A 25,069-nucleotide genomic window follows, 5' to 3' on the forward strand; every position below is an offset into this window, starting at 1 on the left:
ATCTCTCCCTCTTTTTTTGTCTTTAAAGATTTTATTTTTAAGTAATCTGTACTCCCAATGTGGGGCACGAACCCACAGTGCCAAGAGCAAGAGTCACAAGCTGTACCGACTGAGCCAGCCAGGTGCCCTTATCTGAAGATCTCTTTATCAGAAATTTATCAGGCCCTTGTGCTAACTTCACTCAAACTTAAATTTCAGGACCTTCAAAAAGAAGGAAATTTTAGCAGGTACACTGAACCTATATCTATATCTATATTTCAGGCCAGAAAGGCTTGGCAGTGAGGAAAGTGAGTTTGTTTAGTCACATATCACAGTATCTCTTTCTCATACTGGTTATCTAGCAGTTCTGGTTCCCTCTAGAGAAGTCTCAATCTTGGAACTGAGGATTATGGTAGAAAAAACAAAAAAGAAAGCCCAAGTTCTCTTCCTACTAACTCACATAAAAGATAGGTTTAAGGGATTATTAGGACCCTGAACGCACTTGAATAGGATTGGTGTGGGCTAATAGGATTGGTGACTCCCTGAACTTGTTCACTTTCTACATAATTCTACTGTCCTCTGGGATTTGTCATATTCTACAGGTTGTGTTATAGCAGGTACAACATTTTCCTTATTCCTTATAGGCCATCCTGCCCTAAAGCAGAACTGGAGGGGAGGGAGAGATTTCCCCCCACCAAAGGACCTTGATTTAGCCACTCTGGTTGTCCAGTACCAGCTCTGATGTCTGTGATTTGGAATAATAGTGCATTTCATGGGTGTTAATTGAAACTTTCACTTAGAAACTCATGCCAGTTGGCTTTGGAAAATAATGTTGGTACCGTGAGATGAATTTACTTTGTTGTGGATTTATGGAAACCTAGGTTCATGAAGTATAATCTTGGAAACTTTATCAATGCCCTGTCTTGTGTTGAACATGACACTCCTAGTCACTTTCCTTGGAGACAGCCTTAGCTTGTTTCTCTTCTATTCCAAGACCTTAGCCTTAGCCAAGTACTTTTTAAAAATGTTCTTTTTACCCTGCCAGAGCAATAAAGAAGTCCATTTCAATATGGGGCGGTGGGGGCAGGGGGCAGGGTGGGGAATCCAGGAGACCACACTAGTGAGAAATATTTTCCTGTTGTTCAAAGTTCTCTTGCTTTTTGTCCTGGATCTTTTACATGCTGACCCTTGGATTACCTCCTACCCCATTCTTGTTGTATTTTATGACAAATCCTTGGTTGAAGATAGGTTGGGAATAGATTTATTGCTTTTATTTTTCTAAATAGGGATATTATAGTTGAACTCATTTTAACTTGTTGCTAGTCCTTGCAAGATACTGCTCATCTTGGGGTGCCTGGGTGGCTCAGTCGGTTAAGTGTTTGACTTTGGCTCAGGTTATGATCTCACGGTTTGTGAGTTTGAGCCCTGCAGTGGGCTCTGTGCTGACAGCTCAGAGCCTGGAGCCTGCTTCAGATTCTGTGTCTCCCTCTCTCTCTGCTCCTCTACTATTCACACTTTGTCTCCCTCTCTCTCAAAAATAAGTAAACATTTAAAAAAAAAAAAAAAAAAGATACTGCTCATCTTGTTTGTTACGAAATGGTGGCCATTTCTCTGAGGAGTGGAGACAGTTGGCATCTCCGTTACCAAGATCAGAGTTCAGAAAGCAAGTCAAGATTGAGGCATTCCTCCCTCAGTTCTCCAAGAGGAAATGAGAAACTTCTCCTTTGGGGAATGTATTGATGACAGGAAAAAGGCATTTTAGGCATTGTTGGTAGAGGGGAACTCTGAGTTTTAAAAGGAAATAGAGTCCTTTCTGCTAATAGACCAGGGGCTATAAAAAGTGCCATATTGTATGGTTCCCTTTTTGTTGAACCTCTGATAATCCACTTTCTTTCCACATTGTTTTCCCACTGACCCCACTCTCCCTCACTCTCCCTTCTCTTCCTGATTCCTCTCCCCGCAAATTCCAAAATGGAGCCATGTTTCTCAAAAGGGTGGTTTTAAAGTCACACACATCAGAATTAATTGGGGTTGTTAAATTCAGATTCCTGGGCCCACTTCCCAGATTGAATTAGAATATCTGGGGGTGGATCCTGAGAATCCACATTTTTTAAAAAGTCCCAGATGATTTCTCATGCATATTACACTTGAAACTGTAAACTAGAGCGTCTTTGACATTATCTTTTTATCTTGACTGTGCAGGCAAACTGCTTCTAAGGTTTTTCTTCCTAATGAACTAGATCATGCATACTATTCAGGAGGAACCAGCTGTAGTACCCCTGCTGAGAAAGTATAGTGAACATAGCTCACTTTCTAGATTTCAGGCATCATTCCATCCTCTGGAAGGAATTTAATTTTATGCCCAAACATGAAGTATTCAGTTTCAGCAGCTGCTCTTTAGCACCCCCAAACACTCTAGGAGCAAGATTCCTACTTACCTGCCCTCTGTGTGAGAGATAGGAGTTCCTTGCCCAGAAGCATAGGCAGGAGAAATTAGTGACCCTCCTGGAACCCACAAACAGAACCCCTAGAGTGGCTAGATTGCACATGTAGGTCAAGGAGGTTGGGTGGGGCTGGGATGGGCCCGATGCCTGTCCTGGGCAGACTTCTGCAGGTCTGACTAGAATCGGCAAGTTCTTGTTAACTGATGGAAAGGGCGTTTGCTTGGTGGCCCCAGCTTTCCTGTCGGGGATGCCTGAGCTGATGCAAACCCCTGCTGCTGTTGCTGGTGGGGCTGGCCAAGTTTCTTTTTGTTGAGTTTTGTTTCCACGCCCCGCTCCTCTTCAGTTCTACAGACGGTGGTTTATTTGTACACTCCATGCTGATCTTGGATTGAAAGCCTCTCATTGTTTTTGAGCTCAGTGTTTAGATAACACCACATGCCTGTGGCAGCTAGGGCACCCTGTAAAGGAAATGCCTGGACTCTAACAGCCCCGTCATTCATTCTGTATATGTGAGTGAGTGTGGCCTCTGTTTAGGACCGTTATAAGAACATTTGTCTACAGAGATTATTACTTGGGGCCCGTAGGGGTGCCAGGCTCCTCCTTGATGTTTGGAGTTCTAGGGACTGTTTCCTAAGTCTTTTCTCTCTTTTCTTTCATTCCAATGATAAGAGGATTAAAGCCTGTTTTGCCCCAGGCCTTGTTTCTGTACCTAGAGCACGCCTCCCTCTAGTGAGAACACTGCTTTTGGGAGACATAAGACTTACTGGCGCTAGTTGGTGTAGACGGTTTTTGTGATCAGTCCAGGTCGGCAGCTATCTTTGCATAGCTGGTTTTGCTGGTTTTGCATATGCTTTGCATAGCATGGTTTCAGGGGCTCCTTTTCCCATGGGTTATCTCTTTTCCTGTCCCCCTAATCTTCCCCATCACTGTCATGCCAAAGAAAAAACAAAATGTGTTTTCTTCATTCAATATTAAATCTATTCTGGTAGCATATATAGCTCTTCAAGTTTTCACTTGGTAAACTGCCATTTTTTTTTTTTTCCCTAAAAATGTTTCAGATAAATCTGCCAGGCTCTAATTTAGGCCTCTTGAGGCCCTTTCCAGCTCTGTGATTCCCTAGAATTTATAAATTTTTCCCCCTAAAACTACTAGGATTATTTTCTTTCCAGGACAACAAAGTCTGTGTGAGGCAAAACAAGTTAGTAGGTTTGATGTTACATGAATTTCTGCACCTCCCCCAATGTATATACTTAACTTCACTTTCCTACCAGTAATTCAATACTCCAAGAATTGAACCCAAAATACAAAAGAGATGTTGGTTATGATGTGGTCAGTGAACAGTCCATCCCTTCATAATAAAATAGCCTAGCCAGTCAAGGATACTAACTACTGAAAAGATAAAAGCACACACACATATACACACCCTTTTTTATTTAGTACTGTATAATTGTTAATGTTCATGGCCATCCTAGTTCACTGTAAAATTGAAAGTATCTTCTGAATCATCAAAAGAAATTAATTGGAACCATACTGTGTGACTTTTTTTTAATGTTAGGAATATTATGAGACTACAGAACGATAGTAGGTGAACCAGAACATATCACTCTCCGTTGTGAAGCTATATAAATGTATTAAAGTAAATATACACTCGTTGGGAACTGCAATGGAAAACAAGTCATCTTGGTTTTCTAATTGTTATATTACTTACTCTGCATTTAAATTAAAATTTTTTGTTTAAGGGCAACTGGGTGGCTCAGTCGGTTGAGTGTCCGACTTGATTTTGGCTCAGGTCATGATCCCAGGGTTGTGGGATCCAGCCCCACATTGGGCTCCACCCTGAACATGGAGCCTGCTTAGGATTCTCTCTCTCTCCCTCTGCCCACCTCCCCTGCTCATGCTTCCTCTCTCTCTCTAAAATAAAAAATGAAATAAAATAAAAAAATAAATAATTTGTCTAGGGGCACCTAGGTGGGTCAGTTGGTTAAGCGTCTGACTCTTGATTTCCACTCAGGTCGTGAACTCGCAGGTTGTGAAATCAAGCCCCGCTTTGGGCTCTGTGCTGACAGCTCAGAGCCTGGAGCCTTCTTCAGATTCTATGTCTCCCTCTCTCTCTGCCAGTAACCCACTTGCGTTCTGTCTCTGTCTCTCTCAAAAGTAAATAAACACTAAAAAAAATTAAAAATTGGTTTAGTATTAAACAGATGAACATAAGGGAAGGGAAGCAAAAAGAACATAAAAACAGGGAGGGGGACAAAACATTAGAGACTCTTAAATATAAAGAACAAACAGAAGGTTGCTGGAGGGGTTGTAGGAGGGGGGATGGGCTAAATGGGTATGGGGCATTAAGGAATCTACTCCTGAAACTTTGTTGCATTATATGCTAACTAACTTGGATGTAAATTAAATAATAAATAAATTTTTAAAAACTTGTTTAGTATTTAGTCTCTAGTTATGCCATATAGAATATAAAAATTTTCTGTGAACAGGGGCGCCTGGGTGGCTCAGTCGGTTAAGCGTCCGACTTCGGCTCAGGTCATGATCTCACGGTCCGTGAGTTCAAGCCCCGCGTCAGGCTCTGTGCTGACTGCTCAGAGCCTGGAGCCTGTTTCAGATTCTGTGTCTTCCTCTCTCTCTGACCCTCCCCCATTCATGCTCTGTCTCTCTCTGTCTCAAAAATAAATAAACGTTAAAAAAAAAAATTTTTTTTTCTGTGAACAGATTAAAAATTCAAAAATAACTGTTTAACTAATAAAATGATTATTATTTATTGAAAAAATATCCAGCATAAATAGTAAAGTATCTGTTTTTCTGCTGATGTGCTCTGTATTTCTAATACAAGGATAAATATGTCCCTTAAATGCCATCCATGATTAGCCAGTTAGAGTGGACACGACTCACCTCGCAGGGACTTGGTGAGTATCATCTATCTGATTACGTAGTTAGCTCAGGCAAATGAAATAACTAATCATTTTAATATTTCTGTTCTCTCATGATGCTTTGTTACTTATTTCCTGTAAATTTATTGGTAATTCACCTTTTGGAGATTGAAAAGAGGAAATGACAGGTTAAATAACTTGGTTTGATGAAATCAAGGAGCCATTCTTATCCCATCGTTACCTTCTAGCCCACCGCATAGAAATAACCTTTCTTATACATCTGCCAAAATTCAGATGTATAAGCCTGATAGGAGATTCTGGACATATTTTGGGAAGAAGTAAATGTGGTACATTTTGCAGAGTCTTGTCCCACCTACTTCATGGCCAATCCCTATGCTTTCTGCCTTTCAGTTCTCTCCTGCGCTATGGTGGCAACCTGTCCCTCCAGAGTGCGATGAGTGTGCGGTTCAACAGCAACGGGACCCAGCTCCTGGCCCTGAGGCGTCGCCTGCCCCCAGTGCTCTATGACATCCATTCCCGCCTGCCTGTGTTCCAGTTTGACAATCAGGGTTACTTCAACTCTTGCACCATGAAAAGTTGCTGCTTTGCAGGGGATCGTGACCAGGTAGGTGCCCTCTGTCTCCTGTGTCCCACGTTCATGCTTTCTTCTCAGACTGCTTTTTCTGTTCTTGTCTTTATTTCTCTTTAGCATCATGTCAGGTAGAGACAATTGAGGCAAAACAGTGTCTGGGGACATTCTAGCACAATAGTGAGTTTCTCCATCGGAGCTGCTGCCAGTGGGTAATATGAGGTACACACCATGAACCAAGACTGGCCACAATATAGTTCTGAGCAACCTAGCTTTGCCAGGTTTGTGAACAGATTTTAAGATTCTGAGAATGTGTCATTTCAAAAAAAAAGGAGGGAGTCCATGGAAAATTAGCCAAAAAAAGAGAGACTGCCAAAAAAAGAGACTTTTTGTGTATGTGTCAATAAAACACAATGATGAATGAAACACCCTAAGTACCATCCAAGAGACATATATCCTGAATGGCCCCTTGGGATGGCATCTTTTTCTTGGATAAGATGGGCTGAGCAGGTTTGTTTGAGAGGAAGCCAGATGCTGACTCTTTTTCTTTTTATTGCCAGCATCACAACTGGGAAGGAGAACCCAAGCTGTGTTTCCAGCCTTTTCACAGTCTCACTGGGAATTGAGACACTGATGTTGACTTAGAGCTGGCAGTCTAAAAACATGCTTGACATTCTTGCACCTGTCTGTCTTGGCCATAGAAGTTCTGAAGTGAGTGTCAGTGAGTGCACCAGTTGGACTGGTCTCAGTAATCAAGCCGAGGAAAAACAAATATGGAGGCATTGGTCAAATAAACAAATAGATTTTTTTTTTCTTCTAAAACACAACAGATCTTATGCTATTTCCCATCTAGATTGGAAAAATAGAGTTCTTAGTCTCTTGCTAATGCTTAGTGTTCTCTTTGGGTTCATCAACCATGTAAAATTTTGACATATACTTCTCACGTGCTGTACTCACCTCTTTAGAGTTGACATAAAAGAAACCGTTCTTGGGGAACTTGTGAATACTCTGCCTTTTTTTTTTTTTTTCTTTTTTTTGAGAGGGAGAGGGAGTGTGGGGCACAGAGGATCCAAGGTGAACTCTGTGCTGACAGCACTGAGCCCAGTGGCAGGGCTCAAACACATGAACTGTGAGATCATGACCTGAGCCATAGTCAGACAGTTAACTAATTGAGCCACTCAGGTGCCCCCGAGTACCTTGCTTTTAGAAGGCAGAAGCTAAGATTTTTCTTCCTAGACTGAAGTTGCTACATGCTCCCCAACATCATAGCTTAAAGACTAGTATAGGTAGTAGGAACACAATAAATGCTTGTTGAATTGAATTGAATATTAAAGAAACTGAAAGTATCTTTTAAGTTGTCTAGACTAGGGATGTCCCTTTTATAAATAAGGAATATATATCTAAATTCAGAATTTATATTGAAGGCAATCTTAGGGCCTACTTAGCTGTGACACACTGGAAACCACTAGGTGTCCTCAGTTATATAAACGAATGACTTACTTTCTACGTGCTATTTGTTTCTTAGGTGGGAAGAAGCAGTTTCCAGACATGATCAGACTCACAACAGAACAGATCATTGTCTGCTCTTTAGATTGGTTGATTTAGTTTCATTTAGCTGTGGAAATGACAACCAAACCCCTCCCTCTCTTTCTTCCTTCCTTTCTTCCTCCTTGCCTTTCTTCCTTGCTTTTAAGTTGATTTTCCATCTTTGTCCATCTCTTATGTGTGTGACCCTTATTTCAATGATCAATAAAAAGCAGGCACTAAATGTAATGGTTTATTAGGCTTTATTACCAGAAACACAGAGGCTGAGGGAAAGGTGAAGAGGTAAAGGAGAATAGATGTTTTTCTTTTAGCTCCTATATTAGCAGCCAGAACCTGTCTGCATGGAGCCCTTAAAAGACCCAGAACATAGGCCTCGAGCCAATATATAGAACACCCAGACCATGGTTTCTTGACCTCTGCACTGTCGACATTTTGGTTAATTCTTTGTTTCGTGGGGCTCTACTGTGCATTATAGGATACTTAGTAGCATCCCTGGTCTGTCCCCACTAGATGCCGGTAATATCTCCCCCAGCCATCCCCCAGACAACCAAAAATGTCTCCAGACGTTGCCAAATGTCCTCTGGGAAAAAAATTGCCCCAACTGAGAACCTCTAACCTAGATTATAATTACCCATTTTGCCCAGACACACTGGGACAGGTATTGCTGTAGGCAGAACCAGAGAAGGTATTTTGTGATTTTCTTGGTTATGTACATTAACAAGATGTAGTTGTTGTTTTTTTAATTTTTTATTAGATTTATTTATTTTTGAGAGACAGAGTGAGACAGAATGTGAGCATGGGAGGGGCAGAGACAGAAGGAGACACAGAATCTTAAAGCAGACTCCAGGCTCTGAGCAGGCATTCAGTACAGAGCCTGATGCCGAGCTCGGACCCACGAACCATGAGATCATGACCTGAACCAAAGTTGGACATTTAACTGACTGAACCACCCAGGCACCCCAAAATGTAGTTGTTTTTACCTTTAAGGTTATATATAATGATAGAAACATTGAATGGCTTTGATTTTTTTCTGTTCAGATTTGACTAATTTATTATGTGTAATTTAAAAAAAATACTCATTTAAGTAATCTCTGCACCCAACATTGGACTCAGACTCACGACCCCAAGATCAAGAGTCGCATGCTCTTGTGACTGAGCTAGCTAGCCAGGCACCCCTTATGTATGAATTTTTATCCTGTGGGGAAAAGATTATGTGTACTGTATCCTCTCTGACAATCTAGATGCTTTTTGATTGGGATATATGGTTTTCTGTGAAGGAGGATGTGAAGTCATTGACTCTAACTTTGGATCCATTTCAGAGGTAAAGTCTTTCAAGTCTGCTCATAGTCCCCATATAGATTATCAGAAGTATGTAACCTAGGGGATAGGAAGTATAGAGATTTATGTTAGGCTATTTTGTTCACTCCTTGGAGACAAAGAAATGAAATGTGGCTAATTCATCATTGTCTTGTCTCCAGTACACGAAAGCAGTGAGAGCACAATAAATATTTGTTGAAGCAAATCTTGAATACTTCGGTCAATGTGTGGTTTTAGCTTTTGGTGGGCCTAAGGCTTCCCTAATTGTAAAGCAGAATTGATAAGTACCATTTTTCCTGCTTAACTTCCAGGGGCTTTATGAGGATGAATTAAATAATAGATTTTCAGTGAGGCTAATCTACTAAGCTTATACTTTCTAAGTGCTACACAGGAGGCCAAACTTACGGTCTCATTGCTGGAACATGTCTCTCAGAGGTGATTTATAAGCTCTGACTTTCCACACTCAGAACTAAAGCAGCAGCTGCTACAGTTATGGTATGATCCACAGGATTGACATGTATATTCTTTGACTAGTCCAGACAGGATCTTTTTTTGCTGCTTTCAAATTCCAAAGCCTATCCTTTCCTTATATTGGTCATTATATTTGGTCTGTTCTTGTATACTTCGAGAACGCCCACAGCTGGAAGCTCTGTGCTCTGGAACTCTTCATTTAGTCATAGACTGGGTAACCATCCCAGAGAGGAATCTGAGAATTTCCATAATAGGAATGAACACGGTCAAGAAAGTGATCTATCCATCTGAGACAGTCTTTTGGCTTTTAATTACGGTGAGATTAGTCTTTCCACACAGATACTGTGCCAAAGAGCCTATACTTTTTTTTAAGACCATCATAGGTTCACTAGGTAATTCTTTAGCCTCAAAATGAGATTAACATCTCAAGAAATTAGACTCAGGGAACAGCGTGTGAAATAGGCTGAGACTACTTTGTGTCTCCCCTATGCATATTGCCACCATTGTAGATGAATTCTAATTACAGAGCTTTAGAGATCATTTTGTATAGACCCTCTTCTTACAGATGAGAGAACTGAGGCTCAGAGAGGTTGGGTACATAAGTCAAGACATATATATGTGTGTAGCTGAGCCAGGACTAGAACCTAGATTTTTGAGTTCTCTTTTTAATATTTTATTTTTAATATTTTTATTATTTATTTAATATTTTAATATTTTATTTTAAAATAATCTCTAGACCCAATGTTGGGCTCGAACTCACAACTCCAAGGTCAGGAGTTGCATTACAGCCCTCTTCATTATACAAAAAAGTTACAACTTGATGCCAGCAGAAGCAAGGCAAGCAGCAAAAATGATTGAATTGGGTTAGAAGTAATCAGTAGGGGGTGGTGGCAAGTGTGGCCAACTAGAGAGCCCACCCCTTCTAAATATAAATGAATATAAATGAATCCCATCCAGGGGTGCCTGGGTGGCTCAGTCGGTTAAGCGTCCAACTTTGGCTCAGGTCATGATCTCATAGTTCGTGAGCTCGAGCCCCACATTGGGCTCTGTGCTGACAGATCAGAGCCTGGAGCCTGCTTCTGATTCTGTTTCCCTCTCTTTCTGCTCTTCCCCCACTTGTGCTCTGTTTCTCTCTCTCTCAAAAAATGAATAAATGTTAAAAAATTTTTTTAAAAAAATGAATCCCATCTAAATGAAGCTTTGACTTAGCTTCAGCCTTTTGTTTCCATGAGGGCCTCTGGGTTTTTTTCAAAGGAAGCCAGAAATTAAGATTTTTAATGTGAAATCTCCTGATTTTTAGATGTTGTAACAAACTGCTACCTTATTGTATGGATAAAATAAATCTGTATACCATGCCTATTCTGCCTTAGAGCCACCAGTTTAAAACCTTTGTGCTTCAGCAGGATGTTTTTCCCTCAAGTTTAGTTTCTTGGTCTGTCACTAATTCATAGGTGAGTGGAGGCAATTCCTTTTTGCTATCTCCTACTGTGCCCTTCCTAACTTCATACCCCCTCCCCCCTCTTTAAAATGAAATAAAATAAAAAAACCCAGGTATTTATTGAGCATCTACTGTGTGCCAGATGCTGTAGTAGACACGTGACTGACTGCCCATAATAACCTCTTTGATGTTTTCATTTTAGGGCCCTACATACAATCTCTCTTCTCTATTTTTGGCCAACAGTACATAGTTTATTTCTAGTATAATTTTTAATTATTCAAGTTTTATGACTTCTGTCATCAGATAAGGTGACATAAGTGACATCAGATTGGCTGGGCATCAATAAAAGCAATTAGGCTGGATATGGCCTTGAACTTTTTTTTTTTTTAGACCAGCCCACCTTCTAGTCTTAAGGTATAGTGAGGAATCTTGCAGTAAAACAGCACTCCTTCCTCTGGAGGCTGCCTGAACCCAAGGGCTCTCCTCCTTGCTATCACCATCATACTTGGATTTTTTTTTTTTTTTTTTCCTTTTCTCCCTAAAGCCTGACTGGGTGCATTCTGTTTCCCAAGCTTCACACTCCCCTCTGCATACTCAGTGAGCCAGTCTCTTAACAGTGTTAAAAAAGAAGACCAATTTTCCACCTGCTAGCTCTTCTGGCACACGCTCATAAGACAGCACCAGGCTTTTGTTTCCCTTTCTTTCACAATTCCTTAAATGGTTCTTGCCCTACATTGTGAAAGTCCAGCAGAGCTCAGACTTCTGGGAAGTAAGTCTTTCAGCCTAACAGGTATATGTGGCCTGGAAATGGACAGTGTGGCAATTTATTTTTATTTATTTTTATTTTTTGAGAGAGAGAGTACAAGCGAGGGAGGGGCAGTGGGAGAGGGAAGGAGAGAATCTTAAACAGGCTCCACTCAGCATAGAGCCCGACATGGGGCTTGATCCCATGACCCTGGAATCATGACCTGAGCTGAAATCAAGAGTCGGACGTTCAGCGGACTGAGCCACCTAGGTGCCCCCAGGGTGGTAATTTTTTAAGTCTTCTTTTGCTTTGGGTCTTATCTAATGCCTCACCTAATAGTTCCTACCTCTTGCTGAAAATGGGAGAGGGAAGGAAAGGGAAAGTATGATAAAGTTTTCTTAAAAGGGTTGAGCTTGGATTATCTGAGCACTGGGATCACTTACACAGGTCTTTCTTTTTAAGTTGCTAGATGGCAAAGCCCCCAAAATCATGAGAATGATATCCTAACTCATCCCCTGGAGAAAAGAGCTGACTTGTGCCTTGGGAGTCCAACAAAATGGCCTTGAATGCATTGCTTGGCCTCAGACATTACATCATCACTAAACCTTTCTGTGCTGACATTATATGGGTACGGTATAGGTGTGGGAGTTCACCAGTAAGTGTGCTCCAGGCCAGTGAAGCACTCTATAGAGTTATAACTTTGCTCTTTTTATAACTCTGTGCAGCCCTGATTAAGCTTACTGGAGGCATGGCATGCCATATATTCTCCTTTATCTGAAATAAAGGCATAGTCTCGGTTTCCATCCTTTGGCTTGCTTTGTGACTTGAGGCTCATATTTTCTTTTCCTTGTCTTTCTTTTACATCTTAAGTGTTTTTAGCCCTTTATTCTGAGGCACTTTCATTTCATGTTGAATCCTCCCAGTGACAGGCTTCACCCCCATGAGAAGCTGAGGCCTAGAGTATTTGAAACAGCAGATGTAATCGGTCACAGAACCAGGACTAGACTGGTTCTTTTTTTGTTCTTTTTTTTAAGTTTATTGATTTATTTTTGAGAGAAAGAGAGCAGGGGAGGGGCAGAGAGAGAGAGGGAGAGAGAGAGAGAATCCCAAGCAGGCTCTGCACTGTCAGGGTGGAGCCCAATGCAAGGCTTGAACCACAAACTGTGAGATCATGACCTGAGCTGAAACTAAGTGTCAGATGCTTAACTGCCTGAGCCACTCAGGGGCCCCAGGACTAGACTGGCTCTTGCTGTGATTGTACTCTCTTCCTCGTAGACATGCAGCCCCCTGGGCTCTACAAAGCAGGTGTTGGTAGTGTCTTCCATGGGCTAATGAGAAAGTGGAATTCTTTGTATATATTATTTAGAAGACTTTATTTTATAAAAAAAGATAGCATGAAAATAACTTGTTTATTAAATCAGCCATTTATAGCTCTTTTGGAATCCTAAACCTCTTTAAATATCTAAAAGCTATGAATACTTATTTCAGGAAAATGTACATATGCACATCATTTTGCATAGAAAATTAGACTTTGTGGAATTCCTGAAACCTGGAGGTTCTAAGGTGTTAGCAATCCTGGATTAAGATTTTAGCCGTGGATTAGGTCATCTTTTAGTCCATTTACTGATGCAGTTTTAGAGCTTAGAAAGCTTAAAAGATTTTGGAGTACACGCAGGCCTGTTAATATGGTCTGGTTTATAATTGTTCATCTAAGAAGGAATACTAGGTGTGCTGATTTCTTAAGAACAGTTCTTAAGTATATGGAGAACAACAGAGGGTTACTGGAAGGGTTGTGGGAGGGGGATGGGCTAAGTGGGTAAGGGGCATTAAGGAATCTACTCCTGAAATCATTGTTGCACTGTATGCTAACTTGGATGTAAATTAAAAACATAAATTAAATTAAAAAAAAAAACATTTCTTAAGAGATTGATGTGATCTGGTGACACAACATGACAGTTCTCCTTTATTATTTTTTTTTAATGTTTATCTTTGAGAGAGAGAGGGAGTGAGCATGAGCAGGGGAGGGGCACAGAGAGGGGGAGACAGAGGATCCGAAGCACAGCTCTGTGCTGTGCTCAAATTCACTAACTGCGAGATCATGACCTGAGCTGACACTTAACTGATTGAGCCACCCTGGTGCCCCTAAAGAAATTCTTTAAAAATGTACTTTATTTTTTATTTTAGAGAGGGAGCACAAGAGGGGGAGGGGGGCAGAGGGAGAGAGAGAATCCCAAGCAGCCTCCACACTCAGCATGGAGCCCGAAGTGGGGCTCAATCCCACAACCCTGGGATCATGACCTGAGCCAAATTCAGACACTCAACTGACTAAGCCACTTAGGTACCCCAAAGTTCTCCTTTAATGTAGTTCCTGGCTCAGAGACTGGACTCTATTAAGAAATTCCTGGTTGGGGTGCCTGGGTGGCTCAGTCGGTTAGGCGGCCAACTTCAGCTCAGGTCATGATCTTGTGGTCCGTGAGTTCTAGCCCCGCGTCAGGCTCTGTGCTGACAGCTCAGAGCCTGGAGCCTGCTTCATATTCTGTGTCTCCCTCTCTCTGACCCTTCCCTGTTCATGCTCTGTCTCTCCCTGTCTCAAAAATAAATAAACGTTAAAAAAAAATTTTTTTTTAATTAAAAAAAAAAAAAATTCCTGGTAGGGAACAGTATAACTTTTCCTGTTCTACCTGCCCCATCCTCCTTCGAGATTTTACTTCCAGTACTTTTGCCTCTTTTTTGGGTGTCTTCAACCTTTGGAGAAAAAAGTGACATTTCTTCCTCTGAATGGTTGGAGACCCTTGCTTGAATGGAATATAAATACTCATATGCAGACTGAAATGAATGATGCCATCTCTCCACTTTTCAGACCCCACAGACAAAAACTGAGGCCCACAGAAGAGAGATTAGTTGCTGAAGGCCATTGGGTTGATTGCCCAGGTTTCCAAAAGACTTTTGCCAAATAAAAATTCTAAATAATGCAGGCTACTTTGTTACAAGCAGCTGTTGGAGATTTAGAGCATTTTAAAATTTCTTCCCTACTGATTATTTGACTATTATTGGCTGTCTTTATGGAACGTTTCTTTACTAATAGAATTTTTCCTACTTAGAACCCATAAAGGTTAGTTATTTTAATAAACCAAAGAATTCCAGGAGCCTAATGGAGCCAAAATGGCAAATGGTCCAAAGAAGCAAGAATCATGTAACTTTACATGCAAAAAATAGTGGTAATATGGGGCGCCTGGGTGGCCCAGTCGGTTAAGCATCCGATTTCTACTCAGGTCATAATCTCACGGTTTGTGGGTTCGAGCCCAAGTCAGGCTCTGTATTGACGGCTTGCAGTCAGGAGCCTGCTTCTGATTCTTTGTCTCCCTCTTTCTCTATCCCTCCCCAGCTCACGCTCTGTCTCTCTCTCTCTCAAAAATAAACAAACATTAAAAAAAGATGTATTCCAATTCAACAATGAAATTTTTAAAAAATAGTGGTAATCTTACGAGTATGTATATTTGTATTTTTTCTTTTTTTTTTTTTAATTTTTTTTTTTTAATGTTTATTTATTTTTGAGAGAGATAGAGACAGAATGCGAGTAGGTTAGGGGCAGAGAGAGAGGGAGGCACAGAATCCGAAGCAGGCTCCAGGTTCCAGGCTCCGAGCTGTCAGCACAGAGCCCAACGCAGGGCTCGAACCCACGAGCTGTGAGACATAACCTGAGCTGAAGTTGGGTGCTCAACCGACTGAGCCACCCAGGTGCCCTGGTATATTTGTATTCTTTTGTGGGAGCCAATGGAATTCTATTTCTTCTACCATAAATCAGATAAACCTATGACTTTGACCATTTCCAAAGCAAAATTTCCCTGATTGCTTTTTTAAAGGGAACTTTATTTTTTTAATTTTTTTAAATGTTTTTTTATTTTTGAGAGAGTGAGAGACCGTGTGAGTGGGGGAGGGGGAGAGGGAGAGGGAGACAGGGGATCCCAAGCTGGTTCTGTGCTGAAAGCAGAGAGAGTCCCACTGGGGGGGCTTGAACGCATGAGCTGTGAGATCATGACCTGAGCTGAAGTTGGATGCTTAACCACTGAGCCACCCAGGTGCCCCTCCCTGATTGCTTTGGATGACATTTGTGGCAGGTACTGAGTATAAATGATATGAGTATTATATACCAATGGCAAACCTTTTTCTGGAAATAGTCTTCTAGAGAGCACATCACAAAATTGGTCAATCACATTTTTGTCCCTTTCTGACAAAAGGGCAGGAAGAAGTAAGAGTTTGTTTGATTTAAAGAGTAGTCTCTCCGCTGTTACTAATCTAGGCTAGAAAGCCATCTGGTTTTTCTATCCTAGTCAATACAGTTAATTAGACAGACATGCCATTTGTTGGAGTCTAATTAATCAATTACTATGGAAGGAGCCTTGGAGAACTATGTAAGTTGATCAGTACTCAATGAATAGTAATTGATCGATGTTCCCTTCTTTATCAACAGATGTTGAGGAATATCAAATGTTGTGCAAATATACAGGCACACACTTAGATATATATACACTTAGAGAGAAATTGAGCAGAAAGATTTCTTTTAGCAAAAGGCCTGTTAAGACATTTATTGGGTTATTCTTGGAGCATATCAGGTGATGGCCTATCCGTCCTGCCATCTAGAATTTCTTTTTAATGTGGATTTTGGGTGGGAAGAAGGGGGCAGTTTTTATTTATATCTATGTTTCTAAACCCAACGAGACCTTAGACTATTGATAGTAGGGAGTTATCTATGATGTGTTTAAATACAGGTGTTAGGGAGAGAAAAATAGTTGCTTTGCTTGAAGATGGCTAATAAATTTGCAGTTTTGTTTTGTTTTTTTCCAAGAAGCTTCTATTTAATAAGCAGTTTTGCTGTGGCAGGCCAAGCCACGTTTAGATCCCTCTTTGAATCTTCGGGTTATTAAAAATTTCTTACAACTTGGGTGACTCTACAAAGGTGGTCTCTATATTTAGAGGCATGGGTTTCTCTTGGTATTGAGCTAGCAAAATGCCTTTGCAAATAGAAAAAGGTCTTTCTCAGAGCTTGTGTAACTTGAGAATACTAGGATGAAAGGGGCAGGAATTCCTGGAGGGGATGCTGGGCATTGCAGCAGCCTACCAGGGTAGGGTGCTGGTGAATGGCTGTTTTCTGGGTTCATAGATTGACAAGGATATGTAGGCAAATGAGACAGTGACAGAGTTCCGAATGCAGTAATCTTTTTTTCTTGTTGATGGTGGTGGCTCCTTCTTGAAATCTATTGAGAAGAACAGTTGTTGTATCCCTCTGCTTGAACAGGTTAATAGCTCCATACTGATAGTGGATTAGAGAAAATGCACTGGCCTCAGGTTAACTCTATTTAGAACTAGGCTACTTCAAGATCAGTAAACAGGCTGTCCTCTTGGACTACACAACAAATGAACAGTGAGATGAGTCAGAGTGTGGCTAGCCCTTAAACTTTGTGGCCAGCTGGGAAGGATTATGGAGGATGTGGATCCGTAATTTGTGTAATTTATGCTCGTTTTTGTATTGGTATCACCCATCTTACAAATTAAAATTAAGTACTTCTCCCATTCTCTGATCTGAAGAAACCTGTGGGTCTCCCACCTCTCCCTGCCTGCCAACCCCAATCTAGAGCATTTTGGGAAATGGGGCTTTAATTGCCAAGACTATCTAAAATATTTTTTCTCCTTCTTTGAAGCCCTGCCCTATTCATCTCAGGATATAGAGCGAAAGACCCATATGAAGTGAGTTTTTAATTTGTCATTTACCCCTCACTGTTTGGAGTAAAGTCAAAGAAAAGACCTAAGAGGAGGTAATGAATTCTTCATATTCATATCCTCCCTTGGCCACACACTTAATAGCACCTTATTTAGTTTTTGCTTTTCTAAAACTGAATAGTAATCTTTATGTTTTCTCATGGTGGTGTTTTAAATGTGAATTTTGCTTGTGAAGTCCTCCATTACAAAAGGGAATAAAAATGTTAAACGTAGGAATTTGGGCAACCATTTTTTCCCCATGATGTTTCTTACCTATTTTATTTACTTTTTAATTTTTATTTCTTTCTTTATTTTTTTTTTAAAGTTTATTTCTGACAGAGAGAGAGAGAGAGAGAGAGAGACAGAGCATGAATGGGGGAGGGGCAGAGGGAGAGGGAGACACAGAATTGGAAGCAGGCTCCAGGCTCTGAGCTGTCAGCACAGAGCCGGACGCGGGGCTCGAACTCACAGACCACGAGATCATGACCTGAGCTGAAGTCAGACGCTCAACCGACTGAGCCACCCAGGCGCCCCAATTTCTTTAAATGTTTATTTATTTTTGAGAGAGAAAGAGACAGAGCGTGAGCAGGGGAGGGCAGAGAGAGAGGGAGACACAGAATCTGAAGCAGGTTCCAGGCTCCAGGCTGTTAGCACAAAGTCCGATGTGGGGTCAAACTCACAAACCATGAGATCATGACCCAAGCTGAAGTCAGATGCTTAACCGACTGAGCCACCCAGGTGCCCCTATAGCTTATCTTTTTTTAATGGGTTATGTGCTGCTGAACCTTTCTGTTATCTAGGCCAGAAGCCTTTATTGCAGGTCAGCTTCAGATTCAACACCAGAATCCCTGGGTAAGAATAGCAGATACTATTTGAAATTAGATATCAAGGTAAAAAGGAAAAGAGAGAGAGAAACCTGTACCTTCAGTTTCACCACTTGAGGCGATGTTCAATTTTCTGGTTAATTCAAATAATTATTATGTTTCTACGTTTGGGTATAAATTGTAAACTTTGGGTTTTTTGGTACTGATTGGTGTTGATACTATTTGGTCTTTGCTTTCTTGCTCATTTTTCCTTGCACCCCACAACAAATATTTAAATATTTGTGGGAGAAAGCCAATCAAGACCTACAGTGCCCATTTGTCCTCTTAAGGATTGTCTATTAACAGGGCCTTCGTTGGAGGCTCCAGTCCGACTCCAGGAGGAGGTGGGCCCTTCCAACACAGCCTTAGAAGAGGGGAACGTTTCCAACTTCCCTGATGATGTTAAACGTATCTCTGCACTCAGCCCACTTCAAATAATCTTGTATTCCTGCAAGGCTTTAAAAAAAAAAGAAGAAGAAGAGCTCTTTTGGCTACCATATGTTTTAAATTAGTTCAGAACTCCATCCCCTCTCCTGGAGTACTCTTCTCCCGATACTCCTATAACTTGCTCTCTCACTTCCTTCAGAGCTCTGCTTAAAATGCCATGTTATCAGAGAGGCCTTCTGTGACCACTGTATATAAAACAGAAATAACAAACTCCCAGTACTCCCTCCCTATATGTCCTAACCTCCTGTTTAATCTTTCTTTTTTTTTAATAAGTTCATTTTTATTTATTAAAAAAATTTTTTTTTAACTTTTTACTTACTTTTGAGAGACAGAGCATGAGCAGGGGAGGGGAAGAGAGAGAGGGAGACACAGAATCTGAAGCAGGCTCCAGCCTCTGAGTTGTCAGCACAGAGCCCAACATGGGGCTTGAACCCACAAACTGTGAGATGACCTGAGCTGGAGTCGGTGCCACCCAGGCACCCCTAATTTTTCTTTATAACACTTACCACCATCAGATACATACATACATATGTGAATATATATGTATATATTTTTTTAATATATTCTTATCTTTTTTTTCCTCTACCCATTGTCCTCTCACATGTATATAATTTTTTCTGTCCCCATCCAATAAAATGTAAGCTTCATGAGGGCAGGGACAGCATCTTTTTTGACCAATTCTGTATTTCTTTCCTTGGAACAGTGCCCAACACATAGTAGACATTGGGTAAATATTTGTTTAATGAATAAAGGATGAACTCATTTTTATTTCAGTCTCCCACAGTCAGCAGTATCCCAGGCAGCCAATTTTTAATGCTGGAAGGGGCCCAGCAGACAACCATGAAATGCCATAAATGAATTCCAGGGCAGTTTTGTGATTCCAGTGTGTGAACACTTAAACGGTCTGACTAGACGGCAGTGGGTCAAGACCCCCGCCTTGGAAGTCATCCCAAGCTGTTCCCTTGTGATGGTTCCAAGAGGAAGAGAGGGTCAGGAGTTGCTCGTATCCCTGAGGGGAAGCCTGTACATTGTATGCATTTTCTACATATTTTAGGAGCTGTCATATTAAATCCAAGAGGCCTTAACTCTGTGGGAGTTTTCTTCCTTCTAAGGCAGTCTTCTGAGTCAGCATTCTGTCTGGGAGTCCCTTTTACCTGGTCATGACTTTCCCTGCTGAATAGCTGAACAAATAGGCAAGCACTGATCCTTCACTATGAAATAGTAAACCTCGGATAAGCCCGGCCTTGTCTCACTTTTTTTTCACCTTTTCTTAATATTTGTTGTTTGTTTAGTTTGAGAAAGGTTGGGAGGGGGGGCAAGGGAGCAGGAAGTCTATAAAGTCTTATAGCCTCTTTTAAACATAGAGCATGAAATGAGATGTTGAGTAATAAATAAGTTTCATGCCATATATATATATGTACATGCACACACACAAATAATTAGTGGACAGTTCTTTTATGTTCTGTCTCCGCATGTGTCTTATTTTGTGTTCCAGTTTTAGGTGCACATAATTTATTTGGAAATGTAGGAAATAGTAGAGGAATGGAGAAGGAAGATAGGGAAAGGATGAGTGGTTTAGCGAGCCAGCTACAACTGTGGGCAATTGGAGTTCGATCCTGAGGGGAGAGTGTATTGAACATATATTTCAGAGTTATTTCACCTGGGAACAAGGAAGCTGGAATATTGATACACCAACTCCCATCCGTCATTGGTTGAGTGCTGCTTCTAAGTGTTCGTTCACCAGAACAGCCTGCAGCCTCCTAGGCTTTGGCTTAGATAACCGGTTGGAGATCAGGTACAGTACATGCAGCAATAAGGCCTGAGGGATATGAGCCAGGCATCAAGGATCGAGCTATGCCATACTTGCTGTTACTGCTGAAACAGCACCCATTACTTTACCTTTGCTCCTTCCTTTCACCTTTTCACATCTTTACCCAAGGCCAGCTCAGTGCTCAAATCGATCTTGCTTTGCCTCTTGTGAATCACCATCTTATTTCTCATAATGGCACCTAGTGATTTCTACTTCATGGAATGGTAGTCATGTACCTACATGTATGTTTTCTACCTCATTTAAGCTCCTTGGGAACCCAGGTGTTACCTTACATATCTTTGTAAGCCCCAGAGTATCTGGCACAGAAATGCTTCGTTAGTATGTAATCAATGAATCTTTACCTCTAACTAGTAGGTGGTTTTGCAAACAGGCTTGAGAGGAAAGCCCTTGGGCTACTGAATTCCCGCTTCCTAATTTTAACAAGGAAAATGTTATAAACTACAGGGAGTTAGTTACTGGATGAATCCTAAAGTCAGGGCAACAAGGATTCATTTTTTTCTTGTTTTAAGGAAACTTTTTAAAAGTGTATACTTTAGTAGCATTAAGTATATTCACATCATTGTGTAACCATCTCCACCATCCATCTCCAGAAGTTTTTTATCTTCCCAAACTGAAATTCCATACCCATTTAACAGCAGCTCCCCACTCCTCCTTCCCTCCAGTCCTTGGAAACTACCATTCTACTTTCTGTCTCAATGAATCCGACTACCCTGGGCACCTCATAAGTGGAATCATACAGTATTTATGTTTTTGTGATTGGCTTATTTCACTTAGCAAGTTCAAGATTCATCCATGTTACAGCACAAGTCAGAATTTCCTTCCTTTTTGAGATTGAATAATGTTCCATTGTATGTATTAACCACATTTTTTATACATTGATGGACACTTGGGTTGCTTCCACCTCTTGGCTAATGTGATAATGCTGCTGTGAACACAGGTGTACAAATATCTCTTAGAGATCCTTTTTTGAATTCTTTGGATATTTTCCCAGAAGTGGAATTGCTGGATCGTGTAGTAATTTTAATCATGTTTGAATTTTTTGAGGAACTACTTGCTGTTTTTATTTTATTTTATTTTTTTAATTTACATCCAAATTAGTTAGCATATAGTGCAACAATGATTTCAGGAGTAGATTCCCTATAATGCCCCCTACCCGTTTAGCCCATTCCCCCTCCCACAACCACTCCAGTAACCCTCAGTTTGTTCTCCATATTTAAGAGTCTCTTATGTTTTGTCCTCCTCCCTGTTTTTATATTATTTTTGCTTCCCTTCCCTTATGCTCATCTGTTCTGTGTCTTAAAGTCCTCATATGAGTGAAGTCATATGATATTTGTCTTTTTCTGACTAATTTTGCTTAGCTATTTTTTTTTTTTTTTATATTAGCTATCCTAATGAGTGTAAGGCAGTATCTTATTTGGTTTCAATATGCATTTTCCCTAATGATTAGTGATGTTGAATATCTTTTCATGTGTTTATTGGCCATTTGTATATGACCATTATATATATTTTTTCTTTTGGAGAAATGTCTATTCAAGTCCTTTGCCCATTTTTAAAAATCAAGTTGTTTTTTGATGATGTTAAGGAAACTTTTTAATTGAAGTCTTATAAGATTAGTCTTTGAGTGTCCTTGTCTTGAGCATATTTCCGTAATGACTTGTCAAGTAACCATGAGCCAGCAGCTTAGGGACTTTTAGCTCTGATCTGATTTCTACCATTCCTTCCAGAGTAATAATAGAATCTTAGAATTAAATGAGCTTCAGAGAGTGTCTTAGTCTGTTATGGCTGCTATAAGAAAACAGCACAGACTGGGTGGCTTATAAAAGACAGGAATTTCTTTCTCACAGTTCTGGAAGCTCAAAGTCCAAGATCAGGGTCCAAGACCAGCAAGGGTTCTGGTGAAGGCCCTCTTCTGGGTTGCAGACTGTGGACTTCTCTGTGTGTCCTCACATAGTGGAAGGCAGCTTGGGACATATGTTGGGTCTCTATTAAGAGTGCTAATTCTGTTCATGAAGGGTCTACCCTCATGATCTAATCACTTCCCAAAGGCCCCACCTCCTGATACCATTACATTGGGCATTAGGATTTCAACATGTGAATTTGGTGGGGGAACACTAACATTCAGACAATAACAGAGAGCAACCAGATGAGGAAACTGGACCCATTTCTTTTTCCACTGTGCCCTGGGCTACATGACCTAGCCCCTGTGGGTAGCATTTGCTTTATCTTTAAACATGCCTTTCTTTGCCTCCTTTCTCATATTCCTACAAGTATTTTGAAGACTGCTGAATTGATTTTTAATTATTGTAAAGTATTTACATTAGGCATGAGGTTGTGTGTATGTTGAACTTAACAGTTTTTGGAATTGTTCACACTGTCATTTTTAAGTAAGAAGTTTCTTTAGAAAACTATAGGCCTTTCTTTTTCTGGGGAGATAAGGAGATGAGACCAAAAGGCAAGAAGTAATGCTGACTTCAACTTAAAGTAATATACTTTTGTTCATCTTTGCAAGTAAATGAGCAGTCAGATTTGCTGACTTGTTGCTGTTAGGCAATGTTAGACAATGCTTTTATAAGTCCTAATTAGAATCAATCTGGTTCAGTGTCCTATCTGAGATGAAGTAATTTGGAGCTGCCACATAAAAGGGGATTGCTTATGCCCCTGGCACTAATTCATGGCTGGGTTGGCAATGGCTTCCTGTTCAAAGATGTCAGTTGACAGCAGGGAAGTTTAGGATGCTTACCATTGCAAAAAAAAAAGATCTCTGGGAAGCTCCTAATTTTTTTTCTGTATTAAAAGGTTTTTTTTTTTTTTTTAATTCTGATAAAAATACATACAACATAGCAATCACTATGGAAATTATATGGAGGCTCTTTGAAAAATTAAAAATAGAATTACCATATGATACAGTAATTCCACTACTTAGTGTTTGCTCAAGGAAAATGAAAAGATATATGCACCCCTATGTTTATTGCAGCAATATTTACAATAGCCAAGCTACAGAAGCAACCCAAGTATACATTGATAGATGAATAGATTAAGAAAGTGTGTGTGTGTGTGTGTGTGTGTGTGTGTGTGTGTGTAATGGAATATTAGTCATAAAAAAGAATGAGATCTTGCCACTTGCAACAATGTGGATAGTCTTAAAGGGTATTATGTTAAGTGAAATAAGTCAGAGGCAAATACCATATGATTTCATTTATATGTGTAATATAAAAACAAAAATAAAAACCAGAAACAGACCCATAAATACAGAAAACAAACTGGTGGTTTCCAGGGAGAGGCACAAACTTCCAGTTTTAAAATAAGTTAAAGGGTGCCTGGGTGGCTCAGGCATCAGGTTAGGCATCCGACTTCAGCTCAGGTCATGATCTCGCAGTTTGTGGGTTCAAGCCCCATGTCAGGCTCTGTGCTGACAGCTTGCTCAGAGCCTGTCTGCTCCAGATTCTCTCTCCCTTTCTCTCTGTCCTTCCCCCCCACACACACACACACTCTGTCTCTGTATCTCTCAAAAATAAATAAACATGAAAAAAATAATTAAAAAAATAAGTTCAGTCATGGAGATGAAAAGTATGGCATGGGGAATATAGTCAATAATATTTTGATGGCATATGCTGACAGATGGTAACTACACTTATCATGGTGAGCACTGAATAATGTGTAGAATTGTCAAGTCACTATGTTGTACACCTGAAACTAATATAACATTGTATGTCAACTATGCTTCATAATAAAAATTTTAAATATATATATATATATATATATACACATATACATACATACACACACACATACATATGCACATAACATAAAACTTTCCATTGTAATCATTTTTAAGTGTGCAATTCTGTGGCATTAACTACATTCACATTGGCGTGTAGCCATCACCACTGTCCATTTCTAGAACTTGTTCATTCCAAACTGAAACTCCATACCCGTTTAACAGTAGCTCCCCATTCCTCCCTTCCCCCCCAATTCCTTGGCAACTACCATTCTACATTCTGTCTCTATGACTTTGACTACTCTAGGTACCTCATAAGTTGAACTATACAATATTTGTCTTTTTGTATCTGGCTTATTTCACTTAGCATAATGCCTTCAAGATTCATCCGTGTTGTAGCATGTATCAGGATTTTCTTTTCAAGGCTGAATAATAGTCCGTTGAATGTATATACCACATTTTATTCATCCATTCATCCATTGATGGACATTTAGATCTTTTCCACATTTTGACTATCATAAACATTCTTCTGTGAACATTGGTGTACAGATAGCTCAAGTTCCTGCTTTCAGTTCTTTGATATATACCTAGGAGTGGAACTGCTAAGTCATATGGCAGTTCTATGATTAACTTTTTGAGGAACCTCCATATGGTGTTCCATAGTGGCTGCACCATTTATTCCCACTAGCAGTGCATAGGTTTTCAATTTCACCACATCCTTGCCCAACATTTGTTTTCTGGGGGGTTTTGGTAATAGCCATCCCAATGACTGTGAAGTGGTATCTCACTGTGGTTTTGCTTTTCATTTCCCTAATGATTAGTGATGCTGAGCATCTTTTCATGTGCTTCTTAGGCATTTATATGTTTTCTTTGAAGAAATGTCTGTTCCAGTCCTTTGCCCATTTTTCAATTAGGTTGTTTGGTTGTGGCTGAATTTTATCCAATGAGTCTTTTAATTGGCAAATACTTTTTTTTAAATCTTTATTTATCTTTGAGAAAGAGAGCTAACGAGCAGGGGAGGAACAGAGAGGGAGACACAGAATCTGAAG

At 40.3% G+C, this 25,069-nt stretch overlaps 1 protein-coding gene across 5 annotated transcripts in view; it reads left to right on the top strand.

The window, feature by feature from the left end:
- DCAF5 (DDB1 and CUL4 associated factor 5) overlaps positions 1-25,069 on the top strand; it is a 103,848-nt gene that overhangs the window by 52,384 nt on the left and 26,395 nt on the right. For 4 of the 5 annotated variants that reach the window (XM_049612583.1, XM_049612584.1, XM_049612585.1 and 1 more), the window contains exon 6: positions 5,711-5,924. In XM_049612583.1, coding sequence (XP_049468540.1) covers positions 5,711-5,924 — 214 coding nt within the window. Of the gene's footprint in view, positions 1-5,710; positions 5,925-6,448; positions 23,423-25,069 lie in introns of those variants that run through there. The other variant, XM_049612587.1, reaches the window with a different exon arrangement.

Source organism: Panthera uncia (genome assembly GCF_023721935.1).
Source record: "Panthera uncia isolate 11264 chromosome B3 unlocalized genomic scaffold, Puncia_PCG_1.0 HiC_scaffold_1, whole genome shotgun sequence".
Taxonomy (NCBI): domain Eukaryota; kingdom Metazoa; phylum Chordata; class Mammalia; order Carnivora; family Felidae; genus Panthera; species Panthera uncia.